The sequence below is a fragment of the Heliconius melpomene genome, chromosome 6 (genome assembly GCF_056956725.1).
Source record: "Heliconius melpomene rosina isolate 202511_hmr_F chromosome 6, ASM5695672v1, whole genome shotgun sequence".
Taxonomy (NCBI): domain Eukaryota; kingdom Metazoa; phylum Arthropoda; class Insecta; order Lepidoptera; family Nymphalidae; genus Heliconius; species Heliconius melpomene.
In genome coordinates this window covers 1,402,451-1,420,215 of record NC_140394.1, presented here as the reverse complement: position 1 = coordinate 1,420,215, position 17,765 = coordinate 1,402,451, and the positions used below count along the sequence as shown (strand labels likewise).

Here is a 17,765-nt window from a genome sequence, read left to right as displayed (position 1 = left end):
CAACATTGTAAAGAAGTTACTTTATATAATTACGAATGGTTCATATAGTCTGTATGTATAATTTATTATTAAATAAAATATTTGTGAATGGTATCTTGTAGTTAAATAAAAATTAGAAAATCATTGAGCTATACGAGACAAGGTCAATTCAGTTAATAAATATTAAGACCTAATTTATGTTGTCATATTAGACTTGTTCAAAATGATTATCGTTAATTGCTTTTCTACTGAGCATTTTAGGCAATTTAAGAAATTTTTTAGGCCGTCTGCGGCGGTCTGACTCCAAAAGGAAGATTGTGGGTCCGGTTCTCACTCGGGGGAATGTATTATTTTCATTTTCCTCATTCTGGTAAAAAGACAAATCGTAGCGTTTAATTCCGACACTCAACACGTAATTTATACAAATATTAAAAAAATCTATCCGGTTGAATAATTTTAAAATAATCTTATGAATCTAATTGCAACAAGCCCCGTGGGGACTGAACTGATTACCATCACTTTCACAGTCTGTCGCTATTCCACTGCGCTACAATGACGTTAATTTATACCTAATTACTTAAATTTATTAATTTTTAATACGAAAATCCACTTTACCCGTAAAAACGTTGAAACAAATAGCCTTATATAATTCCTAACACTTCTAAGAGTGAATTTTAAAATAGACTTTTCATGTTAAAACTTTTTTCTATATGAAAGCTTGTTTCTTAAAGCACTCCGCGACGGCGATAAAGGCTAAGATGGCAGCTATTTACTCCAAGTCTGCATTTTTTACATTTTTGTTGTGGTGTTTTATGAATATGTAGAAAGATGAATTATGATAATATCTTCTTTTAAAGTGCATAGCATTTTGTTAAGTTAAAAATATAGATGTCATTCTTTAAAAAATAATTTTTTTTAGTACAAAATATTTTTGTTCGATACTAGTCACACCTTTTTCTTTTTTTAACATTTCAACCTGGAATTCTGAGTCAGAATTCCACACAATAGTGTTTCATCATTTTTTTATAGTCCGCACAAAGCACCCTGTTCCTCATTAACACCTCCGTTTCCCACTTTTCGCCGAATTCTGGATGCATTGAGTGTCAAATGGCAGAACTCATCACAACGCTTTGCCTCGTTACTGGAGTAACTTAATGAAAATATTAAATATATCATTAACCCGAGTAGGAATCGAACCCACATTAAAAAAACTACTAATGTAGTCCTACTACTAAGTAAATTTTTTAGAGGAGGTTTTTAATTCAAACCAGCAGTTTTCAAATATTAGTAGGTATATCGCATATCTAAATTTAACATACAGGTACCCCATATACCTAAATAAGGCTAGCGTTGACTTTCTAATATTTTGTGCACTAGCCTAGAGTCTAGACTCTCGACCGTATAGTCTCGTGGCGGCCTTCAACTATTTATCACATTAGCTTTATGAGTTGTATGACGCAATTCGATGACTTTAAACATTTTTGGATTTATTATGTTAATGAATGAATAATTATATTTTACAATGAACTATTTAAGTAAATGGGTTCGATTTTTGTTTAAAGTAAATGCGTCAGTATATGTTAAGTAAATTAATTAAATGTAAAAGAATCCTAATTGTAATAATATAACCAATAAGACGAAATCTAATCATAAATGCAAATGAGGCCGTGCGTAGTAGCACATCGACTCCGACTGTAAGCGCGTCGGTTGCAGGTTCGATTCCCAGTTTGGAGGATGAATTATTTTCATTTTCTCGCTTTGGTAACAAGACAAAGCATGGCGCTGAGTTCCAATATTCAACAAGCAATGTCTTGAAAATATGGCAGAAAATGGGGTAGGGGCAGGAAAAGGTGCCCTCCGTCTAGGAAAAGCTCCTTACAAAGCCATGGGGTAACCCATTTAGTAGGATTCAAACCCGCAAACATCAATGATATTTAGTCAGTGCCAAATCGAGTACGGCACGGTATTAAAGTTAAATGATGTTCTTTGTTATTCTAGGTGGATGAATCCAATAAGAAGCTTACAGTCCCGAATTCCACGAAACCGAAATATATTAGGTTAGGTACATTAAGAAGATTTTGTCAATAACATTATAATATTATACAGTTTTTAAGCTTCTATACTTTTGCACAAAACTGGTGACTGACAGAGACTGACAGAGACTACTTTTAATATAGAATTCTTTGGGGTTGTAGTAAGAAGGCGAGCACTAAGAAAGGATTTGAAGAACTCCTACGGAAAAGGGGAAAATGCTGTCCCACTCATAAAGTCCATGTTAATAAAGTTTATAGTGTCATAATAAAATAAATTAAATAGATTTTACAAAAATATTAATTATTTAAATTTAATTCTTGTAATGTGTGTCTTTTTAAACATTATACCAGCCTTAATAGATTATTTACATATTTTTGTGAAAATATTTACTTCGATTACTGTTTCTATGTTCATTTCTCTTTAATAAAATAAATAGGATATTTATAATATACACGTGCAAAGATAGAGTGGCTAGTTAGTAGTGTAAATAATAGGAGACGACCTTATACAAAAAAATATATAATTTAATTCACAAAATTTTGCAAACTTTGAAGTAGCATGAACATTCCAAGAATAAAGGGATTACTTTTTATATTGCGAATATTGTTAAAATTGAAGTTCAAAAGAAAAAAGGTCCTCAAAAGTGTACTCCATAAACCTAATGTTTAATAAGAAGTTACGTTTACCAGTTTGTAGCAGGGTCGGAAAAAGTTGCTTAGAGAGACCCAAGTGCCTAGGCTCTCCGTCATTCTTTCTATACGAATTAGATTGTGAAAATGGACTAAATCTCGTTTTTGTAATGCGCTATTTCTTTCGTGGGCGGGAAAAACAAAAAAAAATCCCTCCAGAAAAGAAGGCATTGAACCTACAACCACCATGTTTCATACTCAGAAAAAAAAAAAAAGTTTTTTTGTATAAAACAACATCTTGATAAATTCTAGGTGGTGTGGTGGTGGCAGCAGCGGCAGTACAGCGCGTGATTGTGTGAAGCGCGACGGTTGTGGTTTCAATTTTCACGCAGAGGAAAATTAATTTAAAAAGTGGTAATTAGACAAAACGCGGTTTTATATTCCACCAGCCAACGTCCAATGTCTCGAAACTTGAGGGCTGCTTGAGGAGTGACTTAACACTAAGTTCCCTCTACCTACCACGCTATAAGCGGAATATGCCGTGAATCAAACCATAACCATATTTACATACCATTTTACTTCAAAAACTGATCGCTTCAGCAATTTCTTCATACATTCTGAGCGGTCCGTGAATATTATAATAGCTAAGTTATTTTTTATTCATGGCGGTACAACTTGTGTGTTCAGAAGTCTCTATAGATAGGTGTCAAGTTTTATTAGTTTTTAACGCGAATAAGAAGTGCGCGTGGGCGGCTGTAAGTTTTTCAATTTTCCACATAATATTTTTCTCTTAATAATAAACGATACATGTAAAGTTAAATTGATGTTTTGTCTATAGTGTGTGTTTTCACTGTTTTATTACTATCACTTTCACGCTTTATCCTGCATGTACCAGGGTAGGTAGAGGGAGCCTAGTATTAAAACACATTGAGTGGCGGAATCTAACTAGAGAGAAGAAATTAAAATTTTAAATATTTCGTTTTCTTTCGAGTGGTTATCGAACCCACATTTATAGTTAGATGAAGTGTCGCTGCGCTACTACTGTCTTGTTTTGTGTAGCCTTACCTAATATAGAGAATGACAATTTTGAATATAATATTATTTTCTTTATTAGATTTAGGTAGATAAAGTCTTCCATTTTATTCCACTTACCATGTTATGGATAAATAATAAAGACAGTAATATATACGACTTCCCTATTTTTAATATATATTTGAAAATTATTATCCCACACTTAACAATGAAACATATTGTTGTAAAAACATATAAACATTTGAATGTAGCGGAGTTTTTTTTAGAAACCGTCCAAGTTAATAAGAAAAACGGGTTCAATTCCCGTTACATTCAAATTTTTATACCTATATACGTGTATCTACTAAGAAAATGTAGATTTTCCACATTAAATATATATAACGTTATTAATTTAATAAGTAACAACTATCGATATCTAACCACCGATGACCACGCGCACCGAGGCGTGGTAAAGGCCAAGTTTCAGTCGTTGCACTTTTATTTTGCTATTGCATATCGCATTAGTATTACGAGATTGTTTTCTCTATATTACACTATATTAGTTATAAAGTAAGCAGTTTATTAGTTTATCAAAGCCACATATAACTGTTTTAAGTCAATAGGTTAGATTATGTTAGACAGAATTAACGGAGATACGTATGTGAATGAGTAGTCATTCGATGACTACATTCGATTGTAATAGTTTATTCTAGATTTTGTATAGGTTTTACTTTGAAAATTTACGCATCAAATTCTTAATGAGGTATAACTGATGATGGGATATGAAATATTTAATATTTTCATCTCATCGCTCTGGTAGCAAGGCAAAGCGGGCGAGGTGAAGCGTTGAATTCTGCCAATCAACACGCAATGCCTGGGGCAGCGGATAGTGGGGAAGTGTTCTTTTTCCCAAATGTAAAAACCACTATAAATGTTGATTTGTATTTACGAATGTATTTTATTGTATTTAATGTCAATAAAATCGAATTGGTGTTTAGAGGTGAAGTTAGTTAAGAGTTTTTTTAAATCTATAAGGCGGATCAACAATATAGAGTCGGTCACGGTTATATTCTTTTTCATTAAAAACAATAAAAACATTCATAGAATCATTCCGGTCCAATCACGCATATAAGTATATTTCTCACATAAAAATGTTTTAACAGACTGTTATCGGGCGGAGGATGAGCATGGGGGAACGAATAAGTACGTGGGGAGAGGCAGGTGGTCCAGGAGTCACAGACTAAAGTCCAGGTCCTGGATCTATGGAAGGTCTACGGAATCTAATTATTTTCTCCTTTTGCTGATAAATAATTATGTTTTAATTCAATTCTCCTAAATAAAATGTAAAAATATTTAAAATACCATATTTGCCTTAAGAAGTCTAAATCTTGCAGAATACAAATCATTTAACCAAAAACCACATTATTCTTGTAAATTGTAATATATCCCATACAACAGTATTATGTTAAAACGCCCCAGAACGAGTGACATTTTGAAAGGGAACATTGAACCTGAACTGAAAAATTATGTATTTATATATGTATCGAGCGGTGTTCAAGCACAGCCGCGACTTCGCCCAGGTCATGACACTTAAGCCGAAATTGGGACGAAACTAGAATTTTTAAGCAAATTTATTTATATGTATAAAAACTTCCTTGAAGAATTGTTGTGGATTTTCCTGTGAGATGGAAGTATTGCTTGATTTTTAGCCTTATTATGTAATAGTTAAAGGCCAGTCGTGGCGCAGCAAACGTATGACTGTAAAGGCGACAGATTGTAGGTTCAATACCCACTCGAGGAAATGAAATATTGAATATTTTATTTTCTTCCAGAGGGAACCTGAGAACCTTGTTTTAGGACACTTCTTTTACATTAAGACAATTTCGTTCCCCATTTTGCGTCGAATTCTGCATTGCATGTTGAGTAGCTTAACTCATCGCCGTTGTTTCCTTCGACACCAGAGCAATTCGAGACAACCTGTCGCGACTACACTCACACACTTGTGCCACACTCAAAAAAGACATTAAAACATACCCTTTATCATTTGGATAAACTTCATCCCTGTTACGTATTAACAAAATGAATTGCTATCTAATTATTAATTAATAATATACCTAATAAATAATAAGTTAACAATTAAAACATTCCACCCATCTAGTGCATGTCGGACACGCGAAATGAACAACTGATGTGAGTATTAATATGAAACAAATAAAAAACACTTTTAAAGTTATTTATTCGCAAGGAGGGTAGGCAAAAGGAAACCTAGTGATAAGACACTCCGTTCCTCGCTTCTTGCCCAATTTTCAAGACATTGTGTGTCGGCTGGCGAAACTCAATGCCACGACCCACTGAAAGAAAGTATTTAAAAAAAACACAAAGTAGATACTTATTTTTTTATATACTTTCTTTGAATGCTAATATATGTATATTTTTATATAGCTAAGCACTTATATATCGAGTGCAAGATGGCTCTTATTAAGAGACTCACGCAAATGTAAATTGAAAGAAAATTTTATTGAAGATTGCAACGTCGTGGTGCAGAAGCAGAACGGTATAAACGCGAGGGTCGTGCGTTCGTTTTTTCATTTATTACTTCAATCCTTGCGACACGCTGTCTTAATATTAGGCTGAAGTCTCCTACTCCCTTAATTCGTAAGGAATACAGCGTGAAGGTAATATCAATTCTTCATTTTAATATATAACTAGACTCTAAAAGAAAACAACACAATTATAATAAAGAATGATAAATTTTAAATTCAAATTGAAAGTTTACAAGAGCATTCACTCTTCAGCGGTGCCGGGGTAGCGGCTAACGCAATCGTCTCCATGATTGTATTTGGAGCGACCGTTACTCCGAATGCGTATATTAAACGCCTTCGCTCACGAGGAGCTGACGTCAGTGCCGTTTCCACTGAGGCTTCGCAGTATATGCCTAGGAGTTGAGCTAAATGCCATTTTAACGTAATTTATTCTTTAATGGAACGCCCTGGTTTTGCTTTCGAGTGTAAATGGGTATTTTGTCTTATAAATAGTATGCTTTATGCAGGGTTGGTGGGAACCTGGTGTTAAGATACAAGTATCTCATTCAAAATTAGTTCATATAAAAAATATTTATGTTTTGCTTACAGTATTATCTTATATAATGTAATATATTGTATAATAATGTTTATGTTTCAAAATTAAAGATGGGTGGTTATTTTTTGTATGAAAAATATGTTTTTTTTCAGCTGTATCCTGCATGTATCGTGGTAGGCAGAGGGAGCCTAGTCTTAAGACAACTCCCTCCCCACTTTCTGCCGAATTCTGGATGCGTTGCGTGTTAAGTGGTGAACTCAATGCCGCGTTCCTCGACACCAGAGAAGCCCAAAAGGTTTTCTGCCCAATTTTCGGGATATTTAATATTAAAGAGCGGAATCGAACCCCGTGCTTTGTTTACCAGGGCGGTAAAATTATTTAAATATAACTTAACAATGGGTTCCTGAGGGTATCGAACCTACAACCATCGTTATAGCCTCTAACTTATCAAATTAACTACTTCTTATGCGATTTTTAACAACAATTTTTTAAATAATTATTCTTGAATTGCATTAAAATACTTTCAAAGAATATGTTACTACTACTACTTGTGAAACAATTTTTTTATTCATTTTATACGTGTACACTATATTACGTACTGCTTTTTGTTTTGCACATATATATTTTTTGTATATTTTGTGTTTCAAATACAAAGTAAATAAAAATATTCTAAATATATAAGTTCCTGCATTGGGAATCGAACCCAAAGCAATGCAATGCTCATTTGTCATAATTATAATATTTAAATCCAAACTAAACTATTTATTGAATAATAGTATTAAAATAAAATTCATATCTTATTAAATAAAGGCGAAAAAAATAAAACAAAGCAAAATTCACTGTTTATCACTTTTTTATAATTTATTTTCACAACATTTTTTTATTTAGTTTTCTGTAAAATTTACAATATCTTAAAACTCTTCACAAATATAATATAGTAATGTAACCAAACACAGCGTATCCACGACACAGGCCACTTGGAAGAGACAAAAAATAACTATTAATAGTGTGTAAATATTAATAAAAACTAATTTTAATAAGCTTATAATAAAAACTTATTTTTTTTATATTATGTACTAGTCCCCTTAAATAGAGAGTCGGGATGTCGCGAAAACGCATTTAACATATGAGCGGATCGCGACATGCGTTGTCGGTACGCGTAGGTACTGTTGCCAGCGAAATTATTTTTTTAATTCAATTTTATATTTATCCATTTCACTGCTGACCGTACATTGGATTTATTATGAATCAATATTTAGCGATTTAATTGTATTATCTTGAGATTTACTCTGCAATTTTAAAAATTAACAGCAATTTGATTCATAATAAATAACACGTACCAAAAGGAATCGCAATAATTCGATATTAATGTGAGAAAAAAAATATATAAATGTTTTTGTTCTAGACTTTTTGTTCGATACCGAGATGTATTTACGTCATAGATGCGTCGGGTGACGCAGTAACGCGTAATTAATCTTATTTAAAATGGCTTAAAGCGAAAATCTATTATTACAAAGAAAATCAATATTTCATTTGATTTTTAACGAATAATTTTATAATTGTTCACTTTTATGTACTAAAGTTGTAAAAGTCGACTATTCTGATGTTATACGATATTTGAATTCTCGCACATTAATATCGAACACTTGCAAAAACACTCCAACGCTACAATTTTAGGCGCTTGTGATTTCACTATAAACGTCAATTTATAAAAAAAATATCAAACCTATTCTAGGCTTACATTTTGCATACACACAAACTTGGCTACTCGTGCCGTTATTAATTATGATAAATAAAGAATATGGGATAGTCAATGTAGTATATATAAAACACACAAGCGCCAAAATCCAATGCATAGAAAAATTAAAAAAATACATAATATATAACATAGTAAGGCTAGCTGAAACTGATGGTAACCTTGGGAAATAAATCTAAAATATATGTTTTTTTTTCAATATCTCAGGTGTATAACCGTGAGCGTAAAATGGAAGCCAAGCACCTCCGTATATAACCGGCACTTCACTTAATGTAAATTTAAAGTAGGCCGAAACGATTTGAGAATAGATGCCTTAGTCGAACAAAGTCGTATAATATTAAAAAATATTGCTAAGTAGTTAATTTAATTGATCTTAATGATGCTGAAAGTAAAAAAAAACAATAGTTATATTGTAACAGTTAATTATTATGTATTTTCCGAGCCTATAATCTAGATAGTGAAATGCAGCATTTTGCTACTCAATTACGAAAGTTTAAAAGAAAAGTTGATTCCAATACGAAACAAGGAAAAAAATTGTCAAAAATGAATACATTCAAGTTCGACATTGTTCGACGAAAGCACTATTTGGTTGAAAAATGTAAATTAACATCTTACAATAAAATAGAAATAGTAAACTTCGCTTTGTCTTAATAAGTACATGTTAACAGTAAATAGATTACATTCGTATCTACAACGGAAGTTATCGTTCATATAGGAGGTAGTTTAGATCTAACGCCAATAATCGTTTTAGGTTATAATAATCACAGTTTCTTACAACTTAATTTTACAAAAAAAAATCACTAATGAATATTATAAAAAGTATATTTTTAAACAATTTAGCTCAAGTTTTAGGCAAATAAGATTTTACAAATCATTTGAAAATAGGTACCGAGTTAGTAACGTTTAAGAATAATAATACACTTCTCTAATAGATTATAACATGTAAATAGTACTTTTTTTTGTAAAACTAAGCTTTTAAAAAGACATAATAAAGATTTTTTGTTTCAAAATTTCTGTCGAAAATACGAATCACAACTTGAAGCCTGTCTCATTGCACATTACTATTGATAATATAATAACGTTCACTCTCAAATGGAATATATTTATTATATTTGACACTACTTTTTTAATTATAACTAAGTACAGCTGTTGAAATAATGACTGTTTTTATATTCACAATATAACTGCCACACTCAGAGACCTCGATTAGCAATTAATCGACATTAAACCTCAAAGAATGGGTACAGACCAGAGCTTTACAGAAATTAAACATCGGTTGACGTCTCAAAGTGAGGATGTTACTTAATTTGAAAATAAAAAATGTATTCGCAACTAATCTACAACGAGACTCTTTAAAAAACTGTACTATAAGTAGTGTAGTACGGTAGCGTCGCGTCGTTTCTCACAACGCGGTCGCTAGCGAGTATCGACACGTCGTAAAGAGACCAAAAATACAAAAATTTGGAATGCTAATAAAAATGAGATCTCAAATTTTGGTTCAAAAGTGAGCAACAATATTTCAACATCGAACATTGTACTTTGATTCAAACAGAGGACGAAGAGACTGCGGCGACTGCGCGAATGGCCGGACACTTTCATTCGTAAATTACATTTAAAATACAACAATTTTATATAACTCTATTGAATGTAACTATATAATAATGTAATTTTATATGTATTTATGTATGTATATATTTCATCGATAACATTAGGTTTAAGACTAAAACAATTAAATCACATTTTCCATACTATATACATAAAACAGATATTTATACTACCGCTGAGATGTTATAATAAAAAAAACTTCCTAAGTACTCTGTTACTATATGACTCTAATTGTAAAATCTCTTAAAATATTCATATATGCTGTTTAACATTAACACTTTAATATTGTACACACCTTAGATTTATAATATGACATATTTTTTTTGGTTTTTTTAAATATATTTTTTTCGTTAATTATCTTACTTTGTTAATCACCCAAGCCGTATACAATACTAAAGGCCGGAACAAAGTGTATACATACTTTCACATTAATAAATATGAATAGTAAAATAGAATTTGCTTTCTATACCGAGGAACCATCTTTTGCTCAAGTTCACGCGAATGCGTCGACGGAATACATCGCTCTCGGATACGCCAGAAGTGCCAGATGTGGATCGAGCTGCGACCTCCTCCCAACTCCCCTTACATCCTCCTTAAAAATAACTAGTCTTTTCAAAGGCAGACATCGACTTGGGCCTATCCTAGCCAGCTCCTAACGCTAAACCAATAACTCCGTACTGCTGACGTATTGAGGGTCAACACGAAAGGAGTCCCGGAGTTACTGCCGACCGGCGCGCTCGGAATTGACGCGAATTGAAATGTAAGTAATGAGCAACGTCGAATTGACTGATCCGGTGTGATATATACATGGGTTATATACATTTGGCACGAGGAGGGGCGGCGGGGGCCGGTCACGCGGGGCACAGCGCGCAGTCGGGGCAGGCGGGCGGGCAGGCGGGGCACGCGGCGCAGGCGGGGGGGCACGGCGCGCACGCGGGGCACGCCACGCACACGTAGTAGCCGGGCGGGGGCAGCAGCGGCAGCAGCAGAGGCGCGCGCGCGCACAGCTCGCGGCACGCCAGCGCCTCTATGAGCGCAAGGGTCTGCCGCCGCTCGTGCCCCATCAGACAGACCGTGGACTCGCGCACCACGCTGTGCAGCAGTGTCAGGTACCTGGTGGGTCGCAGAACAACACTTCAGTCAAGTGAGATAAAGACCTTCTTTACAATTTCTATTTGTTTCAATATTAGAAAAAAGAATATACAAATTGTGGTCTACTACAAGCTCTTGAAACACTTCCAAGTGTTCTATTATAATTATATAATCTATTTACATTTGTAATTGAAAGTAAATTATAAAAATTAAGCGCCAACGGCGATAGCGACGTCAGATTGACTTTTGTACCTTTAATTGCGTTACCGACCATGGTGCATTACTACAATGCTAATGTATTGTGCAATTTGATTGAAAGCTTTATACTTCTTATTTAATTTCAATTGAAGAAAATCACGTATTAACCATTAAAGTGTTGTCGTATCTCACCTGTGCTTTAGCGCCTCCTCCTCTCGGCCTACGAAGTGGTTCCGTAAGTACGCCTCGAGCTTGGCGCGCTGCTGGCCCAGCTCAGGGAAGTCTATGAAGAACCTCGAGCACATATAACGCTCGAGCGTTTTAATCTTGTCGGGGCGCGCGGGCCTGTAGCCCTTGGCGAGCAGCGCGCAGTACTTCAGTAGGCCGCCGCCCCTGATCTCCTCCGGCTGCCGCGTCGCGATTAGCTTTTCCGCCAGGTGGTGCAGCGCCTCGCCGAAGTCTCCGAAGACGGACTCGCCCACTACCGTGGGGTAGAAGTTCTCGCCGATGGGCAGCTGCGCGCACTCGTGGAAGGCAAGCAGCGAGTCCAGCGCGATTTGGAACGAGTCCACGGAGAACTCGAACTGGCGGCGCATGGTGTCCACGAACTTGAGCTCCACGGACTTGTGGCCGCGCGAGTTGCCGAGCGAGATGAGCGACCAGCGGTCCCCGTCCGAGTTGACGCGCACCATCTTGGACACGTAGGCCTCCTTGAGGCCGGCGGGCGAGGCGCGGCGGCGCGGCGCGGGAAGCAGGCCGGCCAGGTGGCTCAGCACGGCCGCCTTCACACGGTCGCAGTGGCGCGCGGAGGGCAGGTCGGCCGCGAAGATGAGATCGATGTCAGAGTAGGGCTGCGCGCGGTCAGCCAGCACGTGGCTGGCGGCTCCCCCGTTGAGGCGCACGGCACGCACGGCCACGCCCGCGCCGCCCTCGCTGGGGGCGGCCTGCAGGCGCGCACGCACGCCCGCCACCAGTTCACGAAGGCGCACGTGCAACGTGGGGAAGTTGCCGCGCCCGTGGATGGCCACCACCTCGTCCATCACGTCGTTGAGGCGCCGCACCTGTTCGTAGCTCAGCACGGCGTGGCGCTCTCCGCCGCCGCAGCTATCTTCTGAAGAGGTGTAGCTCGACTCGCTCTGTAACAACGAGAGATAAACTTGTCAGTAACAATTAACAACATCAATTAACAATCAACAGTTGTATTCGTGGTTTTTAACTAATGACCATTAGTGGAAAAGTTGTCAAGTTGACACTTATAGTGAAAAAACCAGTTCTAATTCATGACATTTCGCTTTATCCTGAGCACATTTTCACAGCTTCTGCCAGCAGATTTCGAGTGTTGGACATATTTCTAAAATACTTAAGTGACTTGAATTGTAATTGTCATTATTACAATACCTATATAGTTGACGTTTAATTTTTTTTGCTGCCACAGATGAAGTTGGAAATTGTATAGTTTATCTGAGGTACAGATAATATTTATATTTAAAATGTTTTACTTATCGCTACAAGTAGTATTGACTTTTTATTTGGCTTTTCTTAACTTTATAAAAAAGATCATACGGAATTATTTAAGTTTCTTGAAGTAAATGATTAATTTGCTATTCGGCTATGTAATTGAAGTTAAGTGTAATTCAACGGACGGTGGAGAACGGAGTGTCTTAACACTAGGTTTACTCAGCCTACCCTGATATATGGGGATACAGCGAGCGAAGCTGAAAAAAGAAAAAACAAAAAAGAAAGAACTTGCTTGCTATATTATTTAACTAAATTATCATCCTCTTACATTGTAAGTGAAGTGTCAAAGAAATTATAACGCAATTTAGAAAACTGAGACACGAACATAATTAAATGTCAACAAAAATTATATATATATATATATACATATAGTTACATGACGTAATTGCTTTCGGTAGTCGAATTACCGAATAAAATATAACGCGCGAATCAAGGTCGTTTATATTTAAAAAACAAGATCGAAATCGGGCGTGCTGTTTGATCGGTCACATTCCGAGATAAATGCATTGTGGCAGTGACCTTCATTGAGATAGCGTCGTGGGTATTTCTTTTTTAACTTTGTCTTCTACTCTCCGCTTAACTTCGGACTTCGATCTTTGAGTGACGGAATTTGTCCCTGCGCCTAGTCCTGTTACCAGAGCGAGGATGTGCGTATACATACATATATATATTAAATGTAGAAATAGAATCGCTTAAGAAATTGTTCGTAGTTGTAGTGTTTATATTTTATTTTATGATTTTAATCACATAGTTATGTACATTTTATATAATAAAAAACGTAGTTATAAATTACTTTATTATGCTATATCTGTTATAACAACTGTTTTTCTTTAATAATGAAATAAATAAATAGCAACTTGTTAATTCATTTCAGCTTTTTCCCGTTCATAGAAACGTCAGCCAATTAAGTAGCTAAAACACTCTGTTTCCCACTTTCCGCCCAATTTTTGAGACATTGTGTCAAGGTGAGTAGCGGAACTCAACGTTGCGCTTTGTCTGAAAAAAATTAAATGCATTCTCTCGAATGGAATCGAACTTAGGATAGAAAATAATGTTAGAAGAAAATTGAATAGATCTTTATAAATTATAAGAAAAGGCACTATGAAACGCATAAAAGGTCTAAAATAGAAGCAATGTGGTCCCCTGGAATTGAATTCGCTTACAATGTACTACACTTGTATGGTGTTCAATATAATGTAATTGAATTGATGATTGAACTATATATTTCTATAGATGTGCTTTGAAAAATAATAAATACTTAGTTATAACATTAAGAATTTTTAAAATACTAGTCGTCGCCCGCAACTTTGTTTACGTGAGATCTTAAGACGTAAGATGAAAAATCCCGTTCTTCTCTCTTTTCCAAAAGAATATCGAGAAATTATTTCCTCGTTCAGCAATGGAACAGTTTCAGTTTTATATGTATATACATAGGTAGGTGTAGAGCTCAAAATATTTTAGTGGTATAAATTTATTCAGTTGTTTTCGCTTATTCAGAGGTCATTAGACGCTAACAATTCATGGTAATTTTTTTTTATTACAAATGGGAAGTTGTTCACATTTAACAACACTCCATTGTATCATCGAACCCGCGACTGTCGTTTGGGCCATAATTTACTACTAAGCCATAAACGCAAATCAAACATATTCAAGGCCCTACTTGTAAAGTATATTTACAAAACAAAATTTCAACAACCGCGCGCGTGTCGCTCGAAATAAAAGTAACGATAAACGTGCCTATTTAACATTGTGACGTAAGTAAAAATTCACAATGTCATGAACAGCGCGGCCCCTATCGCTTTTACTGGTATATTTTTTCTTGGTTTACTTGTGAAAATATATGTTTATATTATTGCTATTTTATCAGCTGCACGCTGTATCACGCATATAACTGATAATTAGCAAAGGGAACCAAGTGTAGGCCCTGTCTCCCACGCCCATCAATGCATCATATTGCATTTTGAGTGGCGGAACTTAACGCTGCGCTTTATCTTGTTACTTGGAAATGAAAATAATTCATTCTACCAAGGAAGATGCGAAGCCACAAAAGTTCGCCTTTTCAATCAGATGCTAGTGGCGTTGCCTGACGGCCTATGTAATCTATGTAATAATAGAAGTCACCATCGTAGAATACATTCGAACACTTTCCACCTCCAACTACAAGCTTAAATATTTAAATTTACTTAAAAAGTACCTGCTAATTTCGCTTTCGTTTTCTTTACCTTTGGAGAAAGTGTTTAAATTATGTATAATTAAAGAATAATAGAAACTTTGAATTAGAATTAGTTGTTTTATTTCTACAAATTATAAGTAAAAACCTAAATGTAAAAAACCAATTAAATTTAAGTTACCCGCACATAGCAGGGTAGGCAGAGAGAATCCGGGAACCTGGACACACTGTACCCATTAATACACTTCTGTTCCCCACGTTCCGCCGAATTCTGGAGGCATTGCGTGTAGAACGGCGGAACTGACCGTCGCATTTTTCCTTCGTTACCAGAGCGAGGAAATGTAAATATTAAATATTCATTCCCCCGAGTGGGAATAGAACCGACAACCGTTTCTTAATTTTAATATTAAAGGATATATCAGTCTAAAATACAAGAGTAGCTACATTTTGAATTTTGATTATGGCCATTTAAATCCGGCTGTGAATAACAGCGAAGGTTAGCCCATATTAATACCTATAAGTTTTTAATTTAACTAAATAAAAAAGTTTTTCTTTGTTTCTTTTTAAATATACTGGAGGATGTTTAAAATTAAATATACTGGAATTTACGTATTTTGTAGGTACTAGTGCATTATATTTTTTTGGACTAAAAAGAACGTTCTCCACTCAGTGGAACTTAAGACATCATCATATATGTAGGTATAGAGTATAAATAAGTTAATTTTTAATGGTGGCATTTTTAATATTTTTAATTGTAGAAAAAATACTTTATAACAAAACGTATAAAAAATGGAACGTATCGGGATTCGAACCCACGTCTTTCGAAAACTACTAAACTCCACATAAAACGTCATATATTACACATATTTAACATTCTTAATCCTATGATATATTAATTACATAGATTTCGCTCCAAGCGATACAGCCGAGATACCTGTAGTGTATGTAGGTTACCAAATGACCTTTAATTAAGCGTGTAATTTATGTTTTTAAACTGGTAGAAATCCATGCAACAAGGTTACCTCGACTTAAGGTATATTATGTTGTTTAATTATAATTACTACAAATTAAAGGGATCAGACATTGCACCTATGTATTTCGAAATTATATTACGCTCGGTTCCTTAGCCTCACTCCGAGACATTAATTAGTGCTAAAGTGATGTGTAAGAAATAAAAATTATAGGAAAGCAAGAAAAGCAAATTACATATTAGGATTAACATAAAATTAGAAAGGTTTTGTTACTTTATTTCTTTATCTAAAATAAAACCTAAAATACTACTTGTTTTTAATATAAATTACCTCCACGTAGCAATTAAAATGACTAAAATTACATACCAGAGAGAATCATGTCACACATACGGAAAAAGTGACTACATTAAAATTGATTGTGTTAAACACGCACCGATAATTAGTTCAGTTAAGTGGCTATGGTGGCTACATGCATGTAGATATGCACTTATACAGTATTAATCATGTTTGCAATAAGGCTAGACTATGTAAGACTATTTAGACCTAAAACGAAGTCCACTCAACACGCAGTGGCTTACGCAAGTGTCTTAACAGTAGGTTCCCTCTGCCTACCCTGTTGTGTGCGGGCTACAGGGTGAAGCTGATTATTTAGGCGGAGAGAAGCTAGTGTTAAGACACTCCCCCTTCTCTTTCCACTGGAATCCCAGACTTTGCCTGTGTGTGAGTGACTGAACTCAAGGCCTTATCAGAGCGGGGGAAAAAAAAGGCAATACACGGTTAATAGTTTCCACTCGAATTCAAGGCGTTGTTGGCGAAACACAACGCAGAACTTTACCAAAGTGAGGGATTTTAAACAATTATTTTTTCCGAGAGCGGGGATCGAATCCACAACCGTTTATGATAATAATAAACTACAGACCTCGTGGGAATGTTACGGAACCGTATCTAAAACGTTATGATTAATTAACACTTTTGAAAAATCGCCGTACATTTTTGACAAGTGCCTCCCTACTGACAATTAACGAGCGCCGCTAACGACCGTTACAAGGATTTTTTTAATGATCTTTTTTAACAGTTCCTAACGAGCAAAGTGCAGAGCTGACACACCTGTCAGGCCGGAGGTCCTTTTCAAGAAAAATTTAATTTCAAGTTATTCATGCGTTTTGTCTTCTAGAGGTTTTGTTGTAGATTGATAAGCAACCAACTGGACTTTTGAAAAGTGGAGAATGTATATAGGATATTTTTTAAAATATTGTTAAATACAAGATATAATAGCGTATTACTGATCGAACTCAAGACCCCATTCATAATCGAAATCCTCAACCTCAATAAGCTAAAAATAACTTGAACTTAAAATATTCTTGCATTTTTTCTCGTCTCAGTGACGTATAGCTACATGATTAAACATATGACGCAAGAACAAGATAAGGAGACAAGAATGTGGGCGGAAGTCTTACAAGTACGGTATAACTGCAAGGAGATTTGTTATGACGACTGTCAGTGATGTAAAGAAACACGTGAGTTCATTCAGAAAGAATGGCAGCCGGTTTAAATTTATTTTCTACGTACTTATGCTACAAAAATGGCAGATGAAAGAGAAATCTATGAACCTACTATAATAATAAAGAAATAAAATGAGAAATATGTTATTTAGCAAGTTCTACATGTCGTATCCTATATATAGCTATTAACAAATCAACACTGGGTCCCTTCTGCCTAGGATA

General features: G+C 35.3%; 1 protein-coding gene across 4 annotated transcripts in view; it reads right to left on the bottom strand.

Moving 5' to 3' along the window:
- Positions 1-7,566: 7,566 nt before the first annotated feature.
- The window catches only part of LOC146538009 (terminal nucleotidyltransferase 5C), a 160,840-nt gene continuing 150,641 nt past the window's right edge, over positions 7,567-17,765 (bottom strand). For all 4 annotated transcript variants that reach the window (XM_085187124.1, XM_085187123.1, XM_085187122.1 and 1 more), the window contains 2 exons: positions 11,575-12,518; positions 7,567-11,205 (listed from right to left, as the gene is read on the bottom strand). In XM_085187124.1, coding sequence (XP_085043250.1) covers positions 10,944-11,205; positions 11,575-12,518 — 1,206 coding nt within the window. In that variant the 3' untranslated portion in view covers positions 7,567-10,943. The remainder of the gene's footprint in view (positions 11,206-11,574; positions 12,519-17,765) is intronic.